This window comes from Wyeomyia smithii, chromosome 3 (genome assembly GCF_029784165.1).
Source record: "Wyeomyia smithii strain HCP4-BCI-WySm-NY-G18 chromosome 3, ASM2978416v1, whole genome shotgun sequence".
NCBI classification, from domain to species: domain Eukaryota; kingdom Metazoa; phylum Arthropoda; class Insecta; order Diptera; family Culicidae; genus Wyeomyia; species Wyeomyia smithii.
Window position 1 is genome coordinate 237,170,936 of NC_073696.1, and position 26,239 is coordinate 237,197,174.

General features: G+C 36.1%; 1 protein-coding gene across 1 annotated transcript in view; it reads right to left on the minus strand.

Annotated features, from left to right (window-relative positions):
- The window catches only part of LOC129726887 (myogenesis-regulating glycosidase), a 54,029-nt gene extending 30,866 nt beyond the window's left edge, over positions 1-23,163 (minus strand). Inside the window, exons 1-3 of the mRNA XM_055684089.1 lie at positions 23,039-23,163; positions 690-1,105; positions 450-612 (exon numbers count right to left, since the gene is read on the minus strand). Of these exons, the coding sequence (XP_055540064.1) occupies positions 450-612; positions 690-1,069 (543 nt within the window). The 5' untranslated portion in view covers positions 1,070-1,105; positions 23,039-23,163. The remainder of the gene's footprint in view (positions 1-449; positions 613-689; positions 1,106-23,038) is intronic.
- Positions 23,164-26,239: the final 3,076 nt, after the last annotated feature.

The following is a 26,239-nucleotide window of genomic DNA, read 5'->3' on the forward strand; positions in this document are numbered from 1 at the left end:
AGAGAGTACGAGTACCCGAGACCGGCGCAATGTTTACAATCGATTTCATGATGATAATTCGAGCGTGACCGTGATCGTCTCGGGTACCGTGGGGGACTGCTGACAAATTGCTAAGTTATACAATCGAATTTACATGTCGCGAATTGATTCGAAGTGATCATCATCAGCTCGGGGCTTCAGTGACAAAAGTGGACGGTTTTTTCCTTAAATAATCGGGTAAAAGATTCCGATTCGTTGAGGGCTAATAAACCGTGTTAAGGTTTTTGCTAATACAAACAACCTTCTTTAATAACAAAACAAAGGTAAAAAGACAGAACGACGTTCATTATCTTATCAAGCTACTGACGAAGCAATCAATCACAATCGAGCGGCTTTATATATAATCACCCGTATCGTCATAAAAGATACTGCTATTCCGCGTGATTTACGGCGAGAAAATGAAAACTTACCAAAATATTGCTCTCCTCAACATCTTGTCGGGCCTGATGTAAAGCTTGCAGATCATCCGCGGTCAAGGTTGGCATCGAGATAGAATTCCGCCTCAGCCCAATCGCCCTGTCCTGGATACTTTTCAGCTCCGTGTGCTTATCTTTGGCTTCCTCCGCAAGGACACTAAAAGTAAATTTAGCAAGATAAGACGGCTCGCCTTGACTGGAACCTTTTCTCATTTTAGAACAGAAAGAACTCACTGTCCGGAAGGCTTCCGTTCGTTCTCTATCGTAACGGTCAGCTTCTCCTGATTTCGACGTGCCGCTAACGACGGCATTCTGTACCGATTGACATAGGCCATCGCTAGGTTCTCTTGGCTCTCAGTCATCACATCGTCGTCGTCTTCGCAATCGGACGCGTTCCCGCTGGTTCCTCCTGCCTTATCCTCGTCGACTAGTTCACCACCACTGCCGCCGTCGGTGGCCTCTTCACTGCTGACATCGCTCTCATCCTCGGAATCGACGAAGGGAATTTTGTCTCCCTCCAGCAGCAGATGCTCGTGAACTGTGTCGAAATGCTCTTCGTGTCCAGCTTTGCTACCACGCGCCGGCCGATGATAACCGCTCGGCTTATGGCTCATTGCGCTAACTCAAACCGGGTATCCGTCCCACTGTACCTACAATCGCATAAGTGTGCATGTAAATGAATTAATTGTGTATGCATTCAGTAGTGAACTTATTTAGCTAATTTGCTTGCAAACAAGGTAGCCGCACTTGTCTGCATTCAGTGATCACTCAGTACGCCCTAGACGATCGATCGTTGGACAATCAATGCTGGGGCTAGCAGCCCCAGCCAAGGTAGCCCTCCCTGACACGAGATTGGAATACTAAACTCTCCCTTCCGATAATGCATCCCTGCTCAGTGACATGCAAACTCGTGACTGCATAGACGAAGCACGCCAACTATGCGCTTTACTGGTGGATATTTCGCAGGCATTGCATGCAAAAAAGCACGTTCGTATTATTCTTTCTCGTCAGCCAGACTTTGAGCCTTCATTGTTCTACCTACACCAACACGCGGTAAAAATAACGAAATCAGCTGACTAAACCGCTAATGCAACTGATAAATTCCCGATATCGAAAAAACATTCCCACACCTACACCGCTGGATATCTGTTGCTATCGTCGTGTGGCAGGGACTTGAAAGTAGTGACCAGTGGGGCTCAACATTTTTTCACCGGAAACAAGCAAAAAAAATCCGATAATCTCTTTATAGTCACTGATACGGTCGAGTAAATCCGTTTCATTTTTTATCGGCATGGGCTACGACTGAAGAGCGATTAGTGGAGGAAGGGTGGCTGGACTGGAAGACAGTAATCCCTTTCGTCAACGCGTTCTACGGTGCGGGTGTTGGTCAATAAACGAGTGTAGCTTTGAAATTTCAGCCAAAATAAATAAACGCATGGTGGGAGTTAACGTTTGAAAAGTTTATTTTAGATCTGTTCATATACAAGTTTTAATTTTTTTTTTTTCAATCAAAATTTATAATTGAGCGAAAAACCCATTTCCAAAATTGGGTTAAAATTTCAAATAACTTTCAGAATTATAGAATTCCAATTGTGTATTGTGATAATAGTAGTAACTTAAAATCAAAACCTTCTGATTTTCTGAATGGCTCCGTTTTCGAGATATTTCGAAATTGAGTCAATAAAATTTGATGTTTTTGTACCGTCCGATATTCTCAAACAACAATCATGGATTCATAGGAATGATCAATGATAAATACTACACAATTCACTCTCTAACAGCAATGAATGGATGAATAATTCAGAAGTTATCTTCCCATTTACGAAGATTGCTATTTGACAGAAAAACCTAAATTAATCCACCTAGTGGTGTAGAAACCTTTGTTATACTAACTATTACTTTTTGAGCGGGGGCCTAGTGTGGTTGGTAACGTCTCCGCCAACCACGCTTGACGCCTGGGTTCGAATCCCACCGCCGACATAGGTGTCGATGGTTGTGAGGTGGCGTGATCCACTCACAACCAACCCAAACTGGTCTAGATTCAATCCTAGCCGACACCGGGAGATTTTCTGAGGCGAAAAATCTCTGGGATCACGCCTTCCATCGCACGAGGAAGTAAAGCCGTTGGCGCCGGTCCGTTAATAAACGGGTCGTGAGTTAGGGTCCTGGGTGTGGAGTCGCCTCCCTGGGCGTCGGTGATTGGCCACAACAGTGGCGGAACTAGACCGACGGAAAATAAGCGAGAATAAAAAAAAAAAAAAATATTACTTTATACATATTTGGCCAGTCCCTTACAAATCGTATACCATCATAAGTCCAATTTCAGTAATGAATGAAATGAATTTGAAAGATAGTTTTCAGAGAGTTAACCAAAGACGATCATTGAATTAAAGCTTGACGTGGTTTTCGCAAATAATATGAATGTTATAACTGAAGTACATGAGTCTTATTTTTTCGATCACAAACCAATTTTTAAATGCTGGCTAGAAGTAATTGATTTTTTTTTTTTTTTTGAGATAATCGAACGTGGGGAACCAGTAATAGATAACAATGATGCTGATTTCACACTAGAATAGCAAACATGTATGTTAGTTTAATGCGGTTCTACTTATTCGCTTTATTGTCAGAAATCGCAGGACCTAGATGTATGAATCAGCATCAAGTTTTTTTTTACAAATTGAGGCAAACTTCTACAAACCTGCTCTCGAAATATAGTTCAGAATTATACAGGAAAAAATATAGCTATTGATGAAAGTTGTCAATATAATTCTATCTCAAATGCATTATCTGAAAATGAAGGTTCTCCACGATCTTTGAGAATTATGGATTTTCAGAGTGTAGGCGAGAACATTATTGTTTTTGAAGGCCTAGGCTGTATGAAAAAATCCGAAACAAAGACTTTGTAAATCTTGCTGCCATAACGGGAAGTGGAATAACATGGATACTCTGTTTGCACTTAGTCTTAAATTAGAAAGCAATCTTTATATCTTACATGAGCATATTGTATCATTCATATATATAAGTGACTTTTCACCTGCGCACACTAGTAAACGTGTATAGCCATGTAGAGTTGCTTCAACACTTTTTCCTAATTTTGCCGATTACGTTCACCAGCTACTTTAGATTCCTGGTCACAAATTTAATACATAAAATAAGTATTCAACTGAAAAATTTTCAGGCTGTTCAAAACGTAGCATTGCAAACAAAACAGCGATTTATTTGTGTTTTTCTCAACGGGTGGCACTAACACATTCGTACATAAATTGGTCTATACATCTTTGGTAAAGCTTTTCAAAATATCTGCATCTTAAATTGTGTTACATGTGCACACTGTGGGATCTGATTTTGCTACAATGCTTGGCTCCCGAAAGCTGTAAATGTTTCTTACTCTTCGCAAATCTAGGTTCAACGTACAATTTAGTATATATTTTATAAGAAGTGAGGACGGGAGCTTTGGAAGAAAAGAAGCTAAGTAAGCATTGTAGTTTCTTCTAAAATCTGGTTCAAATTTTCAAGAAAAAGCTAAAGGGTAATTTATTTACACCAGTTAAGACGCACTACGAAGAGTGTAAAGATTATGAAAAGTTGTCCATGATTGTTGACAAATAAATAGCGATACGAAAAAAGAGGGATAGAGAAGAGAAAAGAGCAGTGAGAGAGAAAAATTATCCAGAAAGTAAAATATCCCATGTCTAAAATGTACTTTGGTCAAAACTCTACAGTTCAAGCAACCAATAAAAGATCGCACTCAGTATGATTTTAAAAGAGCTCTGGGGCTTTCATTTGAGCATGTGAACATCAAAATCGGAATAAGCGTTTTGAAAAAGAGTGTTTTTTTGTTATTTTTCTTTTTTGGGTCGATTCTGATATACTACACATAGAAACAACATATTTACACATACATACGTACAGGCACACATACACAAACATACACAAAAATTGTTCAATTCGTCGATCTGAGTAAATTGGTATACAACACATGGCTCTCCGTGCCATTAATTTTGCCTTAAAAGTTAAATTTCTTATATAATAAATACTCTTTGATCAATATTTTAAAATCTTAGCCACTAACCAAAAATCCACTCGGTAGCATTCTGGGGGAGCACAGTAGCTTTCATTTGCGTATAAGATCATAAAAATCGGATATTGCGTTCTGTAAGAAAGGTGCGTTAGTATTTTGCGGCACATACATACAGACAACATACATACACACACACACACACATACACACGAACAGACATTGCTCAGTTCGTCGAGCTGAGCCGAATGGTATATACGGTTCGGCCCTCCGGATGGATCATGGATCTATTTTGCGTTTTTCGACCGATTTTATAACCTTTGTTTAGTATAACAAAGGTAATAGTATAACAAAGGTAAACAGATGGATGAATTTATGTATCATTACATACACATTGTGGTGCCAATTAAATGTATGGAAGAAGTTTGACCTTCAAATTTCGTTTAGTGGTAGGGCTCAATAGTTCCGTTTCTTCGGAAAAAGTCCCCATGCAAAGTTGTAGCTCCATTGGACCTTGGAAATTAGAACCTCAAAGCGGTCAAAAATTTTACTGTCTTGATCGATGAAAAAATGCACAGGTAGTAGTTCACACAGTATAGAGCAAATACATTGAATAATAATTTTATTTGTCTAAAGAATTGTCTAGAGTAAGTTATCAAAATAGCATGCATAGGAATGCGATTTTTTATCCATAGATTTCTACCGCGAAATTAAATGTTATACATGTCAGAGAACAAAGTTTTTCTTCGAATAACGTCACTTAATTTTTTCGAAAGTAGTTTATAATTACAAGATAAATGTTACTAAAATCAGATGTGATGCGAAGTTTTCATCACATTTCTTTATTTAAATTTTCTTGTAGATTACCGCAGACAAGCTCCAATTTTTCTAAGTAAAATAGTAAAATTTTTGACCGTTGTCGTATGGTAGTTAGGATATCCAGTAACGACAATGCATTGTATCAATACATATAGATTGCGTATATATGGGAAAAACATTTTCGAGAAGTATTAAGATTAGAAGAAAAAACTCAGAAAAATCATTAAAAACGGCAATACGTAATTTATTCTCGAAAAATGCCGACTCCGATATGTCTCGTACAGTTTCTAAAGTAAGTAAACTGCTTAAAGTATGTTAATCGACTCTTTGATTTTATATTATCGAGTGATGAACTACGAACGTCTCCGCGCAACAATTTTGTTCAAGACCTTTTCAAAAATTTCAGGCAAACATATTAGCTTAGATCTTTGTTAAAGCTCTTCAGTATAAATCGGCGTCAGGGTTGATATTCGTTGACACTCTTGAGTGAAAGTGAAAAAATCACAGGAGAGTTGTGTGCAAAGCCACGACCGCAAGGTTGAAGTAGAACACTTTTACACAGCTCTACTTACGCTGTACATTAACCTACGGCCGGGCGAATCGGTTCGCGCCGCTTTTCGCGTTTAGCCTGGCAGAGGCCTTATGCGCACGGCCAACACAATAGAAAGGTGTTTTTCATATTGAAAATTAGACACGGCTTTACTGGAGTAAGCGTTGGCAAATGCATCAACCGCTAATACCGCCGCTATCGTGCGAAAGTCAGCCTGGTAGAGGCCTGAGACGTGGTGACCAGCCACAGGGCAAGTGATTTGTTTAATTTGAAGGCAGCCACAGGTGCAACCCGCTGCTATCCTCTGTTACTGCTGAGTGCTGATATCTGCTGTCAACGTTGTGGACGGTCCATCCAGCTCACCTTCCGACTAATGAATGTAGCTAGTTTTCCCAGAAACACTCTTTTACAGTCGAAGGGTGCTCCGAAATAGGCCACGCCTTTCTGTTCAGTTTTACCATTTTGTAATGTTCTTCAGACGAATTATACCACAATTCGCATTTGATTTTTGTATCCAGCGAATAAACACCGATGGTGCTCTCACACACGCAACGATTTATCCCTAACCGTATTGCGGCTTGTAACATCAAGCGATTACGTTTGCTCTTTTTTTTTAAGGGGGGATTTGTTAGTAGCTTAAGTATTTATGATAAATATTAGTAAATAATGAGTATGTGTGTCCAATCACAAATGGTGACTTCTCAACACTGTTAGAAATTTGTAATTTTAATTGTTAGGATTTGTTTGCTTTCGCAATTAGGACTTATCATTCGTAGGGATTTAAACCTACTTGTCAGAAAAGGGGAAGTAAACTTACAACTAACTTAATTGCTAACTTATTGGCTATAAAGAGAGCTTATCGTAGCAATTGAGGATTGCAACGATTTTTGTCGAAAATTGTTAATAATTTTATTTGACATAGCTTCTAATGGTTCAACACCAGTAAGTCTATGTAATTCGAGTGTACCAAACCAAGGAGGACGCTTCAAAATCATTTTCAGAATTTTATTCTGAATCCTTTGGAGCGTTTTCTTTCTTGTTGAACAGCAACTTGACCAGATCGGTACAGCATAAAGCATTGCTGGTCTAAAAATTTGTTTGTAAATCAAAAGTTTGTTCTTTAAACAAAGTTTAGAATTCCTGTTAATGAGAGGATATAAACATCTCGTATATTTGATGCACTTGGCTTGTATACTCTCAATGTGCTCTTTGAAAATAAGTTTTTTATCATAAATTAGTCCCAAGTACTTAACCTTGTCGGACCAACTTAAAATAACCCCATTCATCTTGACAACGTGATTATTGTTTGGCTTGAGGAAAGAAGCCCTAGGCTTATGCGGAAAAATTATCATTTGAGTTTTAGAAGCATTGGGAGAGATTTTCCACTTTTGCAAGTAGGAAGAAAAAATATCTAAACTTTTCTGCAATCGACTGCATATGACACGAAGACTTTTTCCTTTTACGGAAATGCTTGTGTCATCGCAGAACAATGACTTTGTGCATCCTGGAGGCAAATCAGGAAGGTCTGAAGTGAATATGTTGTACAGGACTGGACCCAAGACTGAACCTTGAGGTACACCTGCTCTGACAGGAAATCTATCAGATTTTGAATTCTGATAGACAACCTGCAGAGTTCGATCAGTAAGATAATTTTTTAAAATTTTGATTAGGAAAATTGGAAAATTAAAAGTTTGCAATTTCGCAATCAAACCTTTATGCCAAACACTGTCGAATGCTTTTTCTATGTCTAAAAGAGCAGCTCCAGTGGAATAACCTTCAGATTTGTTAGCTCGTATCATATTAGCAACTCTGATCAATTGATGAGTTGTGGAATGCCCATGGCGAAATCCAAACTGTTCATTTGCAAAAATTGAATTTTCGTTGATGTGTGACATCATTCTGTTAAGAATAATTCTCTCAAACAGTTTACTTATTGAAGAAAGCAAACTGATTGGTCGATAACTTGAAACTTCAGCTGGGTTCTTATCCGGTTTTGAAATGGGAGTAATTTTTGCATTTTTCCATAATTTGGGAAAATATGCAATTTTGAAGCAGCAATTGAAAATTTTCACTAAAAATTCCATTGTGCTCTCAGGGAGATGTTTGATTAGTATATTAAAGATTCCATCGTCACCAGGTGCTTTCATATTTTTGAAATTTTTAATAATTGATTTAATCTCATTCAAGTTAGTTTCAATTATTTCTGCAGGTAAAAAATTCTGGGAAAAAATTGAATCAAATTGACGTGTGACTTCATTTTCAATTGGACTCACAAAATTCAAATTTGAGTTATGAACACTCTCAAACTGCTGAGCAAGTCTTTGAGCCTTTTGTTCATTGGATACAAGAAAACGTTCACCATCTTTTAAAACTGGAATAGGCTTTGAAGGTTTCTTAAGAATCTTCGACAGCTTCCAAAAGAGTAAAGAAGAGTAAATCTATGTTTAATCTCTTTCTGTAAATCTTTATAAATAGTTTTAAAAACAGGGTCACGAGAACGTTGATATTGACGTCTGCGGACATTTTTCAAACGAATTAGAAGTTGAAGATTTTCGTCAATTATTGATGAATCAAATTTCACTTGAGCCTTTGGAACAGAATAATTCCTGGCATCAACAATCGCACGTTTTATTGCTTCCAAAGCGGATAATTAAAATAATTATAATTAAAAACAGAGCTCATAGGGTTTAAAACTGATTCATGGGATAAAGAAAAAGTTATTGGAAGATGGTCAGAATCAAAGTCAGCATGTGTGATCAAATCACTACATACATGACTTTGATCTGTTAGCACCAAATCAATTGTTGAAGGGTTTCTTACAGAAGAAAAGCATGTAGGACTATTCGGAGACAAAATAGAATAGTATCCTGAAGAACAATCATTGAATAAAATTTTGCCATTGGAATTACTTTGAGAATTATTCCATGAACGATGTTTAGCGTTAAAATCGCCGATTATGAAAAATTTCGAACGATTTCTGGTGAGTTTTTGTAAATCACCTTTAAAATAATTTTTGAGCTCGCGTGTGCATTGAAATGGTAAATATGCTGCGGCAATAAATAAAATCCCAAGTTCAGTTTGAACTTCAATTCCCAGAGTTTCAATAACTTTCGTCTCAAGATGGGGAAGAGCACGATGTTTGATTCGGCGATGAATAACAATTGCAACTCCACCGCCGGAACCCTGAATCCTATCATATCTATGAACCACGTAATAGGGATCATATTTTAATTTTATGTTAGGTTTCAAAAATGTTTCAGTAATAATTGCAATATGCACATTATTTACTGTTAAAAAATTAAAAAGCTCATTCTCATTGGCCTTCAATGAGCGAGCATTCCAATTTAATATTTTAATTGTTTTATTAAAATCATTGCTAAATTTTAAATTAGAAACAATTTTAATAGTAAAATTTGTGCCTATTTGAATGGCTTCAAACATTGATTTTGCCTGCAACATGGCGTTCATAAGATCGAACATTGCCTGTTGCAAAAAAGAAAGTTTACCTGCCATAATAGGCCCCAGGCAGTTGACATTAGAAAGAATATTTTCGGCAGCAATATTAGCTGGAGTGATAGGTGTACAATTATTTTCTAGCGTGTTTTGCTTACCCATATTAACGGTCATTTTCGAACTACCAACACTAGGCGGTATAATGTTCGAACTACCTGTAACCTGTGCATAAGTTAAACGGGTATGCAAAGAAGTAGGTAACTATGCGTCACTGGTACGCTTGGAGAATTTTGTTTTGAAGTTGGTTTTAATTGAGAAATTGAATTTTGTTTACCTTGCCTTGCCTTAACAATTGCTAAACGGACTGGGCATTGATAAAAATTTGACATATGGTTGCCGTTACAATTCGCACAGCGAAAATTTTTACTCTCTTTCACAGGACATGTGTCCTTTTTGTGAGAAGAGTCTCCACAATTAAGACATTTTTGGTCCATGTTACAGAATTTGGAACCATGGCCATAACGTTGGCAAGTACGGCATTGGGTGATATGCTTTCCACCTCCGCCATACTTCCTATAAATTTCCCACTTTACACGCACATTATACAAAGCATGTGCTTTTTCAAAAAATTTTAAGTTGTTAACCTCATTGCGGTTAAAATGAATTAAATAATTAACAAGGGAAATTCCAGTTCTCTGACTGTTTTCGCCTCGCGATTTTTGTTTCATTAGAATTACTTGGGTAGGGGCTATGCCAAGTAATTCTGTTAAAGTAAGTTTGATCTCATCAACGGTTTGAGCGTTGGTGAGACCTTTCAAGACAACCTTGAACGGCTTGGCGTTCTTGGTGTCATATGTAAAAAATTTGTACATCTTGTCAGTTAAATACTGAACAAGACGATCACGACCCTTTACTGAGTCGGCTAATAAGCGACATTCACCTCTACGGCCAATTTGATAGGTAACTTTAACGTCAGAAACAAATGTTGAAAGTTCCTTTTTGAATATATTAAATTCAGAAGAAATAGTTACCACGATAGGTGGAACTTTCTCCTTTTTTAAAGATTTTATATTTTGTATAGTTTCATTATTAACAACTTCCATTTCACCAGCTTCTTGCTCAGGCAAAATATCAAAAGGATTGTCACTACAGACACTCGATGTGTCAGAAAGAGATGCCTCTCTTTTCCTCCCCGCAGCGATGCGAGGTTTCTTTTTCCGTCCAGCCATCTCAGGTGATACGAAAAAAGTTAAAACAAATGTTAAATTCAAAAGTTGGTAGTCTTGAGAAAGACTGATGGGAAATAACTTTCAGGTAGTCTTTAAAAGACACACTGACAAAACACAAACTTTGAAGCTATAGGCAGTCAAAGACCAGTCCACAAGCAACCGAAAAAACGTCTGATCTGTAGGACAGTTCAAGGCGCACTGATTACGTTTGCTCGCTGTTGCGTATTGCATCATGTTGCAACTTGGCAGCTGGGAGACGACAAAATTCTGTTCATGCTGAATGATTGAATCGACTTCATATTAACTCTGCATAGTCGAACTAACTGCTTTTGTGAATGCGTTCTAACAGGGCAGTTTGTTATTCAAAATCGGTTATGCTGATCACAGCCTTTGCGCTGCCCCAACAGTGAGGGGTTAACTCAATAACGTAAAAATTTGACAACTACAATAGAATTTGATTGCATCCCGCACAGAATGTCTGCTTGTGTTGATGCCAGAAAATTATCAACCTTCAATTATTTTTCTATTTGCCTTGAAAAAAAGCATTTTGCGGTTCAAAATCGGTTGCTAATTACAACCTTTGAGCTGCCCTAACATTGGGGGAATTAAGATACACGGACAACATGCACTGTGGAAGCTATTTCACATTCAGTAAATTAGACGGGTGCGACAGATTTAAATTGCTAGGATGCAACACAGAATGCTTGCTTGCGATGACAAAAATTATGAACTTTCAATGACTTGTTTATTTGCCTTGAAAAAGGCATTTTGATTTCCGAAATTGGATTTCCTGATGGCAATCTTCATGCTGCCCCAACACGGGGGAAATAATGGCTGTCTGGCGACACACGCTGAGAAAAACCGCGCTGCTCCTGAGACGTGGTGACCAACCACAGGGCTAGTGCTGCTGCTAAGGAAGGACGACTGCTGCTGTCGCTGTCTAGAACTATTATGAGCGGCTCCGGCTGAAACAGGCTCTTATATAGGCCAAATAGCATGTTTTCAGTTGCAAGGTATATGATTCTGTCGACCGTGCTTGGGAAGCAAGCATATAACGACCAATCAGAGGTCGAATTTTTCGTTTTGACAAGGCTTGACTATTTTCAATAGTGCAATAGTGTGAATAATAAAATTACAATTATCTTATTTTGAGAAGAATCTTAGAAGATTTTCCAATCTATTGCTGCAAGAACGAAGGAAATCCATCGAATACTAACCGATTTATTAGCATTTGAAATTGGACATATTTTTCACTTTTTTCGGTTTTAGATTTTCATTTAACATCCCTATGTAGCCGAACTTCCTGAGAGAAGTATTCTACTTCAAAAAGCATCCATAAACGTTATTTTGTTACAATCCTTTCAGAGTTCTCCCTTCCCGCTTTTTGCATGGAAGTGAACTGTCAAAACACCTCATTATATTTCATGCGATGGAAGCAAGACAACAGAATCAGTTTATCAGTTAACGAAGATTGTCAAGGCATCGGTCAGTGTCAGTGTAAAGTGTTTCGGTGAGGTTCATTTTGGTTGAGTGGACTGTTTGTTTTTCTTTTTCGCTTTGAAGTGAAGATCATTTGGTTGGATTCGTCGTCAAATTTTATTCAGTAACCGTGAACGATGCGTACGATCTATTTCATCTGAGTATAACAGCACGTTACTAGGATGAAAATCTAGTGTATCTGAAAGAGTGCTGCGATCATTGGAAGTGAAAATTGAAAATGATTGGCTGTGATTTTCGATGAATTTTGCTGGGGAAAATTACTTTTATCAGCACTGATCGGCGTACATTCTGTAAAAACTAAAATGAGTTTGTAATGTTCAGAGGGCAAGATTTCAAATGCTATAGCTTTAATGCAACTGTAGGGTATGTAATAAGGGACTTTCCATTAATGATGTCACGTGTTTAGGGGGGGAGAGGGTTTTAATTACTGTGACAGTTTGCTTGAGTGTGACATCACATTTCAACTCAATAAAAATAGATAAATAAAAAAGTCGCATACCTTACCACAGAGTTCAACTCAGAATTATTCATGATATTTGCATCATTCATTCATAGTTCTACGATCTCTTTTTGTGCTTAAGATTTGTTTTAGATAAAATAAATGACTTTTTTTTTCTCGTTAAAAAGCATAATGTTCGTTAATTCTATTTTACCGTGGCTCTCAATCCAATCAATACAAAAATTGTGACAAAACATAAATAAAAGTGCTTGGCCATTGTAACATGCGGAGAAGATTTGGATTGCGAATTGATTGGAGAAGAGGAACTAAATAGTGATGGTCTTTCAAAAATCAGCAATGATGCTTCAGTTACTGTCTCGGCTTTCTATGTCGTCGATATGCGACTCCATTAACAGCATTCTTGAACTAAGAACTAAACGCCTTTTCTAGTTATCTTCTATAATCTTCTTTTCCTTTTAGCTTCAGTTTTTCTTTCTGTAAAATCTTTCTTATTAAGAAAAAATGCATTCCTAACAAATTTCTCGATTTTCAATCAATTATTACCAGAGAAGGGGAAGGGGGGTATGAAAACGTGACATAATTAAGGGGGGGGTCAAGGAAGTTGTGACAGCTTGCGACAAGGGGGAGGGGAAGAGTTAATTTATTCCAAGTTTTGCGTGACATCATTAATGGATCGTCCCTAATCAATGTGTTACTAGATAGGTGAAATGTACAAGATATTCATGATATGACTAGCTGAGTTCCCGAAATTGTTTTGTCGTTTGGGATTCTACGATCAAATTGATTGTTGTCTTCCCTTCATCTCTCCGGAGCGTCCGAGCATCAAATGTCTAATTAGAAACACCACTGTTTCGCTCCCCACTGTTTACATGGAAATGAAATGGTGTAAAAAAATGTGTAAAAGGCAGGTGTGACCAGAGATTCCGGAGATACGAGAAGGGGTTTTAATCTCTTTCATTATTGCCTTCAAGCCAAAAATCTGCTTCCATAATTCAACAATTTATAATAAGGCTTAATAACTTTTAGTGAAATAATTCTTTCTGTTTTTTGTTCACTTCGAAAGTAAAAGTGATCAGTTTCCACGTATAAACCCTCATCGTAACCCGATCAGTGTTTTAAACTTCGTCTCATTAATAGTTAAAATATCAAAAATCCTATCTCAGTGCGTCTTGAACTGTCCTATAGATCAGACGTTTTTTCGGTTGCTTGTGGACTGGTCTTTGACTGCCTATAGCTTCAAAGTTTGTGTTTTGTCAGTGTGTCTTTTAAAGACTACCTGAAAGTTATTTCCCATCAGTCTTTCTCAAGACTACCTACTTTTGAATTTAACATTTGTTTTAACTTTTTTCGTATCACCCGAAATGGCTGGACGGAAAAAGAAACCTCGCATCGCTGCGGGGAGGAAAAGAGAGGCATCTCTTTCTGACACATCGAGTGTCTGTAGTGACAATCCTTTTGATATTTTGCCTGAGCAAGAAGCTGGTGAAATGGAAATTACCAATAATGAAACTATACAAAATATAAAATCTTTAAAAAAGGAGAAAGTTCCACCTATTGTGGTAACTATTTCTTCTGAATTTAATATATTCAAAAAGGAACTTTCAACGTTTGTTTCTGACGTTAAAGTTACCTATCAAATTGGCCGTAGAGGTGAATGCCGCTTATTAGCCGACTCAGTAAAGGGTCGTGATCGTCTTGTTCAGTATTTAACTGACAAGATGTACAAATTTTTTACATATGACACCAAGAACGCCAAGCCGTTCAAGGTTGTCTTGAAAGGTCTCACCAACGATCAAACCGTTGATGAGATCAAACTTACTTTAACAGAATTACTTGGCATAGCCCCTACCCAAGTAATTCTAATGAAACAAAAATCACGAGGCGAAAACAGTCAGAGAACTGGAATTTCCCTAGTTAATTATTTAATTCATTTTAACCGCAATGAGGTTAACAACTTAAAATTTTTTGAAAAAGCACATGCTTTGTATAATGTGCGTGTAAAGTGGGAAACTTATAGGAAGTATGGCGGAGGTGAAAAGCATATCACCCAATGCCGTACTTGCCAACGTTATGGCCATGGTTCCAAATTCTGTAACATGGACCAAAAATGTCTTAATTGTGGAGACTCTTCTCACAAAAAGGACACATGTCCTGTGAAAGAGAGTAAAAATTTTCGCTGTGCGAATTGTAACGGCAACCATATGTCAAATTTTTATCAATGCCCAGTCCGTTTAGCAATTGTTAAGGTAAGGCAAGGTAAACAAAATTCAATTTCTCAATTAAAACCAACTTCAAAACAAAATTCTCCAAGCGTACCAGTGACGCATAGTTTACCTACTCCTTTGCATACCCGTTTAACTTATGCACAGGTTACAGGTAGTTCGAACATTATACCGCCTAGTGTTGGTAGTTCGAAAATGACCGTTAATATGGGTAAGCAAAACACGCTAGAAAATAATTGTACACCTATTACTCCAGCTAATATTGCTGCCGAAAATATTTTTTCTAATGTCAACTGCCTGGGGCCTATTACGGCAGGTAAACTTTCTTTTTTGCAACAGGCAATGTTCGATCTTATGAACGCCATGTTGCAGGCAAAATCAATGTTTGAAGCCATTCAAATAGGCACAAATTTTACTATTAAAATTGTTTCTAATTTAAAATTTAGCAATGATTTTAAATAAAACAATTAAAATATTAAATTGGAATGCTCGCTCATTGAAGGCCAATGAGAATGAGCTTTTTAATTTTTTAACAGTAAATAATGTGCATATTGCAATTATTACTGAAACATTTTTGAAACCTAACATAAAATTAAAATATGATCCCAATTACGTGGTTCATAGATATGATAGGATTCAGGGTTCCGGCGGTGGAGTTGCAATTGTTATTCATCGCCGAATCAAACATCGTGCTCTTCCCCATCTTGAGACGAAAGTTATTGAAACTTTGGGAATTGAAGTTCAAACTGAACTTGGGATTTTATTTATTGCCGCAGCATATTTACCATTTCAATGCACACGCGAGCTCAAAAATTATTTTAAAGGTGATTTACAAAAACTCACCAGAAATCGTTCGAAATTTTTCATAATCGGCGATTTTAACGCTAAACATCATTCATGGAATAATTCTCAAAGTAATTCCAATGGCAAAATTTTATTCAATGATTGTTCTTCACGATACTATTCTATTTTGTCTCCGAATAGTCCTACATGCTTTTCTTCTGTAAGAAACCCTTCAACAATTGATTTGGTGCTAACAGATCAAAGTCATGTATGTAGTGATTTGATCACACATGCTGACTTTGATTCTGACCATCTTCCAATAACTTTTTCTTTATCACATGAATCAGTTTTAAACCCTATGAGCTCTGTTTTTAATTATAACAAGGCTAATTGGGAAAGATACAAAACTCATATTGAGAGAAATTTCAATAATGAGCTTGATTTGCAAAACGAAGTGAATATTGATTCCGCTTTGGAAGCATTAAAATGTGCAATTGTTGATGCCAGGAATTATTCTGTTCCAAAGGCTCAAGTGAAATTTGATTCATTAATAATTGACGAAAATCTTCAACTTCTAATTCGTTTGAAAAATGTCCGCAGACGTCAATATCAACGTTCTCGTGACCCTGTTTTTAAAACTATTTATAAAGATTTACAGAAAGAGAATAAGCATAGATTTACTCTTCTGAGAAATCAAAATTTTGAGACTAAAGTTGAAAAATTGAAACCATATTCAAAACCATTTTGGAAGCTGTCGAAGATTCTTAAGAAACCTTCAAAGCCTATTCCAGTTTTAAAAGATGGTGAACGTTTTCTTGTATCCAATGAACAAAAGGCTCAAAGACTTGCTCAGCAGTTTGAGAGTGTTCATAACTCAAATTTGAATTTTGTGAGTCCAATTGAAAATGAAGTCACACGTCAATTTGATTTAATTTCTTCCCAGAATTTTTTACCTGCAGAAATAATTGAAACTAACTTGAATGAGATTAAATCAATTATTAAAAATTTCAAAAATATGAAAGCACCTGGTGACGAAGGAATCTTTAATATACTAATCAAACATCTCCCTGAGAGCACAATGGAATTTTTAGTGAAAATTTTCAATTGCTGCTTCAAAATTGCATATTTTCCCAAATTTAGGAAAAATGCAAAAATTACTCCCATTTTAAAACCGGATAAGAACCCAGCTGAAGTTTCAAGTTATCGACCAATCAGTTTGCTTTCTTCAATAAGTAAACTGTTTGAGAGAATTATTCTAAACAGAATGATGTCACACATCAACGAAAATTCAATTTTTGCAAATGAACAGTTTGGATTTCGCCATGGGCATTCCACTACTCATCAATTGCTCAGAGTTACTAATATGATACGAGCTAACAAATCTGAAGGTTATTCCACTGGAGCTGCTCTTTTAGACATAAAAAAAAGCATTCGACAGTGTTTGGCATAAAGGTTTGATTGCGAAATTGCAAACTTTTAATTTTCCAATTTTCCTAATCAAAATTTTAAAAAATTATCTTACTGATCGAACTCTGCAGGTTGTCTATCAGAATTCAAAATCTGATAGATTTCCTGTCAGAGCAGGTGTACCTCAAGGTTCAGTCTTGGGTCCAGTCCTGTACAACATATTCACTTCAGATCTTCCTGATTTGCCTCCAGGATGCACAAAGTCATTGTTCTGCGATGACACAAGCATTTCCGTAAAAGGAAAAAGTCTTCGTGTCATATGCAGTCGATTGCAGGAAGGTTTGGATATTTTTTCTTCCTACTTGCAAAAGTGGAAAATCTCTCCCAATGCTTCTAAAACTCAAATGATAATTTTTCCGCATAAGCCTAGGGCTTCTTTCCTCAAGCCAAACAATAATCACGTTGTCAAGATGAATGGGGTTATTTTAAGTTGGTCCGACAAGGTTAAGTACTTGGGACTAATTTATGATAAAAAACTTATTTTCAAAGAGCACATTGAGAGTATACAAGCCAAGTGCATCAAATATACGAGATGTTTATATCCTCTCATTAACAGGAATTCTAAACTTTGTTTAAAGAACAAACTTTTGATTTACAAACAAATTTTTAGACCAGCAATGCTTTATGCTGTACCGATCTGGTCAAGTTGCTGTTCAACAAGGAAGAAAACGCTCCAAAGGATTCAGAATAAAATTCTGAAAATGATTTTGAAGCGTTCTCCTTGGTTTGGTACACTCGAATTACATAGACTTACTGGTGTTGAACCATTAGAAGCTATGTCAAATAAAATTATTAACAATTTTCGACAAAAATCGTTGCAATCCTCAATTGCTACGATAAGCTCTCTTTATAGCCAATAAGTTAGCAATTAAGTTAGTTGTAAGTTTACTTCCCCTTTTCTGACAAGTAGGTTTAAATCCCTACGAATGATAAGTCCTAATTGCGAAAGCAAACAAATCCTAACAATTAAAATTACAAATTTCTAACAGTGTTGAGAAGTCACCATTTGTGATTGGACACACATACTCATTATTTACTAATATTTATCATAAACACTTAAGCTACTAACAAAATCCCCCTTAAAAAAAAAAATAAAAAAATAAAAAAATCCTATCAAAGTTAGTTACTGATTATTACAAACTATAGCAAGTTTTGTAAGGTTTTTGACAGAAAAAGATCAGAACTAGTTAGGATGTACAATATTTTGTTAATTGAATAACAAATTTCGTTATAAATATGCTTTAAGAACACACTTTTGAACATTCAAGTGTATGATAACAGAATTTGATATAATTCTGTACCTTGTGTCATTCTAGAATATTACAGGCTTTGTTATTTCTATCAAGTTCAAATATATTTGTGTTACCCGTTTGTTATAATCATTTGATCGGAATTGGTTTACCCTTCCTCTCTCTTTCTCTGAAAGTCTCTTACTTTCTCTCTCTCTCTCTTTCTCTCTTTCTCTTTCTCTCTCTTTCTCTAGTTCTTTAGTTCTTTTTTTCTGTCTTTCTCTCTGTCTCACGGTCTCTCTATCTCTCTGTCTCTGTCCTTCTGTCTTTTTGTGCCTCTGTCTCTCCGTCTCTCTGTCTTTCTTTCTCTCTTTGTCTCATTCTCTCTTTCTCTCTTTGTCTCCTTCTCTAATTCTCTCTTTCTATCTCTATCTCTATCTCTATCTCTATCTCTATCTCTATCTCTATCTCTATCTCTATCTCTATCTCTATCTCTATCTCTATCTCTATCTCTATCTCTATCTCTATCTCTATCTCTATCTCTATCTCTATCTCTAGCTCTAGCTCTAGCTCTAGCTCTATCTCTAGCTCTAGCTCTAGCTCCCTTTCCCTTTTTTTCCCTTTCTCTTTCTCCTTCTCTTTATTTATTTTCCTCTCTCTGTTTCTATCTATCTATCTCTCTCTCCCGCTTTAGATATGCCGAAAAATAACTAAAAGTCATAGACATACCCAAATAGTCATCGATAGAAACCCGATCAACCACTCTTTATGCACCTTTATGAAACGACAACAACTGAAATCAATCGATATAGGTTCAAAACTAATCGATAGCGATCGTTCTCGTTTAATGAAGAAACTTAAAGAGTGGTTGGTCGGGAACAATAGTGATCAATTGTGTATGCAGAATATCGGAAAATGTCGATCCCCTCAGATAACCTTTTCATAAAAACTCCTATTAATCTCTCAAAACATTCCGCAAACTGTAGGAAGTCATATCGGACTCCAAACTGAACAGCAGTTTACGTTTACAAAACGTCATATCGGGAAATAAAATTATTGGATAGTGGGTAGCCAACTATTTCCATCCATATTTCCGGATATACCGCTATTGGGATGATTTTTGAATATTTCCCATAGTTTTTGAGAGTAAGCAATATGCCCATGATTTAGCCTTGCTTGTGTGTATGTTTTTACCCTTCCTTTTACACGCTTACTGCTCTACTATACCGAACGACGTTCCTTCTGTCAAATATCGCCAACTCCCTGGAGAAGTTTCGTTCTGCATCCTTCTGGCCAGTTTTATTTCCAAGTGAGATTTATTTTGTTAGAAGGAAGTCATATCAAGGTATTATAGGATTCAGAATGAAGGAATGGTAAGCGGAGGGGTGCCTTTTTTGACATCGAACGGCTTGATTCTACTAAGATTAGAGCCCACGGCCATTCGCTTAACAAAGTGGACTATGCAGCTCCTCTTCCCAGAGTTTTACACAGCTTCTCAAAAACCGGAAGTCATTTTGCATTTGAAATTGGTTTCGAACATTATGTTCTGGAATCCGGAAATCAATTTCTGCCTCCAGTCATGACTGAGGGTCCAGAAATCATCCGAATTCATTTGAAAATATTCCAATAATGCACGGAAAATCTTGACTTTTGACTTTATTAAATCTGTTCATGGCCGCCTATTTGGCAAAAGAAATTCGTATGCCAAGTTTGGTGGAAATCTTCTCAATCATTCAAGAGTTATGCTGGAACATAAACACATACATTTGGCTATTTCTCAGCTATCAGCCGGTGGTGCAACGAATAATAAACTTGCCTTTTTAGTTGACACTTTCAGACACTGCAGACTGCGAAGCCGAAAGAAACTCCTCAGAGTAAACTAACAGTCGATAAAAAGTATAGTAATAACACTTTCGCAAAAACAAATTGTCCTTTTGAGGGCAAAGTAAATATTTAATTGAAGAGTATATTATTTCTCGTTCATTCATTACGCTTCATTCAATTTGTTAGAACATTTTGACAAAGACGATTGTAAATTCGACTCCATCTGCTTGTCTCGGCACACATACGGGGCTTTATCTCTGTTAAGCTTCATATTTAGACATAAAAACTTATTATTAACAAGATTTCATCAAGATCTAATCACCTAGCAGTGATATATCAACTTCTCTCTGCTATTAAATACTCTGCAATTCTAAAAAGTACAAATGTAGTAAGAGCTTGTTCTGGTGAATACTTTTTTGTTTGCGTTTGCGTTTTGCGTCTCTTGCTTCGATCACTGCCATCAATCCTTTGCTTGGACTACATAAATGTGAAGCTTCCAACCAACTTTACAACATTATGGTTAAGCTATACCAATGTTGTCATATTTCGAAGTTGTCAATTTTATATAAACTAACTTTTGAAGCGACTCTGTTAACATCTTAAGATCGTGTGCTTCTTGCAGGATATTTGGGGTTTTTTTGTGAGACTCTTACCACTCGATCATTGTTTTGATCTTTTGTGGTGACATTTGAGGGTTTCTTTAAGTTTTTCCTCCAGAATCAGGAACTTTTTAATTATCGAATGTTCATAGCATCGCGCAATCAACCCGAATAGGGGTTTTCTCGGCAAGTTATCACAAAATCTGAAGAAACTAATCAAATTTTTACAATCGATGTATGACAAAGGCATGATGAATGCACTCATTCAATAAAAACAAAAATCCAGCAAATCTGAATGTTCCAGCTCGATCAAAAAAAACTGAAAAACATGTGTATGGCAATGCCTTGTTTTTAACAAGTTTTTTCAACCTATACAACACATTACCGACACAAATTTACTTAACATACCTTCGTTGTTACCGCCTATATAAAATTTACGCTCAAGAATCACTTTAAGGTTATAATAACATGAGTGGAAGTTTATAGTTTTCGTACAACAATTTGTGACTTATTCATGGGCTCTAATTAATAACAAGGTTATGATAGTTACTGTAGTTTGTAAACAACTCAGATAATATCAAGATGGCCTGCATACAAAGTAGTAAGTATCAGAGAACCAAAAAAGGATCAATAGCACGAGGAACTCTTGAATTATTTTTTTCGTATTTTGGCCAGGTTTCTGACTGAAATACTCCTATGTGCGGCACCCACTTAATTTTCTTTTCATTCAGCAATATGCTTCACCCACCAGTAGCGTAATAAAATGTTGCGTAACTGAATGTGGCATCTTCTGTTATCTTTTATTACTTCCTTATGACACTAAAACGCATAATCATCTAATTATGCAAATACTGTGCTATTTAAAATCGCCTCACTATCAGCTGTTGGTGCATGAAGCAAAACCGAGAAGTAAGCATTTTCGTTTACGAGCACAGTTTTTCAAGCACTCCTCCTAATCGAGCAATTTTAGTCGAGTACTCCTACTCGCGTACTCCTTTACAGTCGCTGAGTAGCAATACAAAAGAGTTTTTGCGTGTCGGTGCGCGCTTGCTGCTACTCATGGGAATGCATGAAGAATAATGAGTATCTCGAAAGCGTGTGTGCAAAAGACTTGAGAAGCGTAGCATATGACTTGTTCTCAAGCAGAAAAGAGGGGAAAGGTTTTGCTTCTCGCTAGCTCTGCAACGCTGCCGCTAACACGGTCGACAGAATATTATACCTATTTGCCCAGTACTGAACTAGTTCGATAAGAGCCTGGTTTGCTCAAACCAATCAGTTTACTAGTGAATGTCCACTGACATGGTCCTAACTTAGCAACGTTTTGACGAGTGGCACAAAAATTTAACCTACTGCACGCATAATCAAATGAATTTCGGGCACTAAGAAACTAATTTCTCTTCATTTGAGATTACCATTTACATGACGTGTGAAATTATTCTCGTACTGTTGTCATCTCGAGAGCATTTTCAACCATTTTCAAAACTTTATCGGCTGCTCATTTATCGATAATAGCTAGCAGATAGAACAGGATAAATCAATACGCGCGATCGGCAGAAACTTCATAATGTATGTAGCACAATTTCATTTTTTTTCTTTCAACAGGGTCAATAAAAGAACATATCGATCATATTCACAAACCTATTGCAAGAAATACATTGACATGAGACAGGTTGGTGTATTTATACGTTAACCTTACGGTTGTGTCTTATAAACAACCTCCCCAACTATTTGTTTTTAAATTGTTGTTGTTGAACTAGGCTCTGTGCCAGTGTTTGGAGTTGATTTTTTCCGGAACTGGTCACAATACAAAATTGCCTTTTCTTACCATGTAACGATGTACAATACAGTATAGAAACTAATTATGAACTTTTCCATAATTCCCCTTTTTATTGATATCAGGCTTCAGTCTTTGTACAAATCCGGTTTCTTACAAAGCAAAAAAATACTCTAGAAGTGTGAAAGTTACGCTTTAGTTCGAAAACATTACAACCAGGTATAATTAACTGCAACCGCTGAATAGAACGATTCGTTTACCTCAAACAAGATCAGAGTCAGCCACCGCAGGGAGCCCCACCGAAGATTGATACTAAAAAGGTGCTATTTTTGTCGGACCTATGTTATTTGGTTCACATGACGGCTCGTGTAGGTTGTCGTTACGAATGCTTGTGTTTTTCTTTTCACGAAAACTAAGGTGCTTCAGAAAGTTTTCTTTTAATTTTTAATATCCACGCTTTATTATTTGAACTTCTTCAAATTTCTTCAAAAAATTTTCCCAAATCATAACCAGAATTATATAACTGAGACGAAAATTCACACCAAACAACAAGAAAAGGTTTTTCGAATCCTTCTACAACATTTTTAAACTATCACTTTATTAACGGTGATCACCGTTAATAAAAAATTCCAAAATCAAAAAAAAAAAACACTCACAATTCATCAATAAAATGCTTCGCTTCCCCACTTAGCTAGCAGCGAACTGCTTTCGCGCGTGTTATTTTTCAGAACGAAACACACTTCTCCGGCGGTAAGACAGAACTGATCACGACAGACGCACACGGGAACTTACCTTACCGCGAGGTTCGGTGGGTTATCTCGGCGAAGCCACAATCAGCGGTCAACCGACACTCGACGAAACCGATTAATGCGAGTGATTCCGTTTGTTTTTTTCTTCACACTTGAATGCGTCTTACCACGGCAGCAATAGCAAATCCAGTCAGGATCCAGTCAGCAGTGCGAGAAAGTTTTTGGAATAAATTTTTTTACGTATTTCAATTACGTATTCCCTAGCGTTCCAACAATTACGTATTTCTTAATGTTTTGTTAATTAAAGTTATTAAATGATAACATGACTTTTCCTCCTTTCCCGGAGTATCTTACAACTCATCGATACCTGTCTAAGTCTAGAGATAAGAAATTACAATTGACATATAATCAACCGTCTTCTTATTGCAACAAGTAGCGCTACAAGATATAAATACATGTACAGTCAAGTATCGTCTACAATTTCAACCGCCACTTCGAAGCAGGGCACATGTGTCATTGTTAATTCTCGACCTGTTTCATAACACTCTAAGGCGCATAAGGTAGATTATGTTAAAAGAAAACGTTGCGTTCTAAACGCATGTTGGAAGATTGCTTCTACCCTGCACCCTGCACACCTACTGGTTTAATATTAAGACTCAGCTTTATAGGAACTCATTAGGAAACCAACATCAACGAAAATATAAATTAAATGGCGAGATCTAAACCTCAAATAAATAATAACTAACACCAAGGTTAGTATCTCCAAGCGGCTCCAATCAAGTAGAAATCACAGAAAACCGCAGCTGTGTTAGAGTGAAGTGCGAATCACAAATTTTCGTAGCACGAAATGAATCCTAGATGAGTTTTTCTCTGAATATACTTGCTGTCAATTTTCTATTTATTATTTTTTTTACAATTTCTTTTTATTTGAATTTTTTTCAACTTCGTTTTTCTCTAATTCGACTTTGGATTGCTTCTATTTCGTTTTTTGTTCATTTTTTCCCAGTTGCCTTTTAATATCAGTTTGTGTTCCCTCGATTTCACTCTATATTATGTCATTAATTATGCACTTCTTTATTCAATTTGCTCTCTCTGTAGTTGACTATTTTTCTTCGTTCTCACTCTCTCTTTGATCTTTCTGTGTCAAAGAGTATTTATTTCTCGATCTCTGGTTACATATTTTCTATTTACTTGCTTCTCATTTACTTTTTATTTTTACCCCATACTTTTTCATCGATTAACCCTTCGGGACTTATTACGGGAGTCACTTCACGGTGAGATGACAACCGTAATAGGCACGGTGAAAGTGATTCCCATTTGATTTGCACGCGTGTTTTTTCACCGTGAGATTTTTTCACTTCGTTCTCACCATGAGGTGACACCCGTAACAAGCCCCTTCGTTTCACAATTGTCTTGATGTTTTCCCTCCATTGTACAAACTTTTTTCGCTACTTTCTCAATATCTTCCTAGTTTACTTCGTTTTTTTATTTTTATTTTCACCTCCTTTTTCTTCTCTGTTATCTCTTTATTTTAATTTCGTTCTTCTGCAGTTACTCTCTGTTTCTTTCTGTTTTTGTTTGTTTTCTTTGTGTTCTCTAATTTTTCCTCTATGCTTTTATTTTTTCTATTTTTGTCTGTACATTTTCTCTTTCCGCTCGGTATTTTTTAATCGTTTTTGTCTAAGAACTAAGAATTGCTATTTAGTACAAGGATAATTTTTGAAGCAGCTCCCATCTTTCTCCCATCTTTTTCCCCCACTTTCTGTTCTCTGTTTTTGTTTCTTTCTGTATTCTGTTTTCCTCTCTTCATGTTTTGAATTTTTTTCTAATTAATAATTTTAATTTAAATCACTACTTCTTATCTATGGAGCTTATTTTCTCTCTTTACTCTCCAACATTCCCTAATGATTCCTTACCATTTTCTATTTGAAATTTTCATGCTTTTTCTTAAAATAAAATGTTTTCTCTTTACAATCTACTGGTTTTCTACTATGATTAATCTCAGTTCACTTGCTATATTTCCATTTTTCTCCGTCCTCCTAGTTTTTCGTTTCTTTTTTTCTACTTTTTGAATATTTTTCATCAAGTTATTTTGCATGGTCAGTTTTCTTTTTTTTCATTAATTTACTCGTGGTTTTTCTCTTTTTCCATTTTCTCGCTGTGTCTTATTTCGTTTCTTGTTTATATTGTTTATGTTGTTTTCTCTCTGATTACATCTTACTTGCTCTCTCCATTACCCTTATTTTCTTTATTTTTTTTATTTGCATTTTTTACTTTATTTCCACTTTATTTATATTCTGGTTTACTCAAATTTTGCTTTCTTTCTTTCTGCCTTTCTTTTTTTCCTTATTCTCTTTCTGTTTTTATTTTGTTTCTCTTGATTTCGCTCTATTGTATATGATTACTGTGTTTGCACTCAGTACTTCTTTATTTTACGTTGTTCTCTCTCCGTATTTGACTGTTTTACTTCGTTTTCTCTCTGTGCTCTTTCTGTGTTCATATTTATTTTATCTGTCAATCTCTGGTTAGTTTTTTTCTATCTGCTTGCTATCTCCTTACCTCTAACATTCTTTGTTTACTCAATACTTGTTCATTCATTTATCTTTTCTTTCGCAATTGTCTTTAAATTTTCTTTCCATTGTACAAACCTATTAATCTATTTTTCACGTTTTCTATGTTCACTACCTTCTCTGTTTTGGTTCGTTGCCTGTTTCTTTCTTTTTTTAATTCCAATCTGCTTTCTAGATCTTTTATATTTCTTATTGTTTTTTAGTTGTTTCAAACAATTTCTTATTTTTCATATATTTTCACTAAATTGGTTTTTTTTTTCACCCTTTCAGTTTTATTTCTATTTACACTTTATACTGTAACTATTTCGGTTTTGTTTTCTCTATTCTCTACTTGTTTCCTCTGTTTCTATCCAGTCCTCTCAATTTTTTTCTAAATTCACTCTTTTTTATCTATATTTTCTAATCTTATTTTTTCTATTTTCTAAAAAAATATTGCAATTTGCAGCTTATTTCTCTTGCTGGTTACTCATTCATTTTTCTGCTTTGCGGTTTATTACTAATTTGCATTTGTTCATTGAACATTTCCTTAATGCTTTTC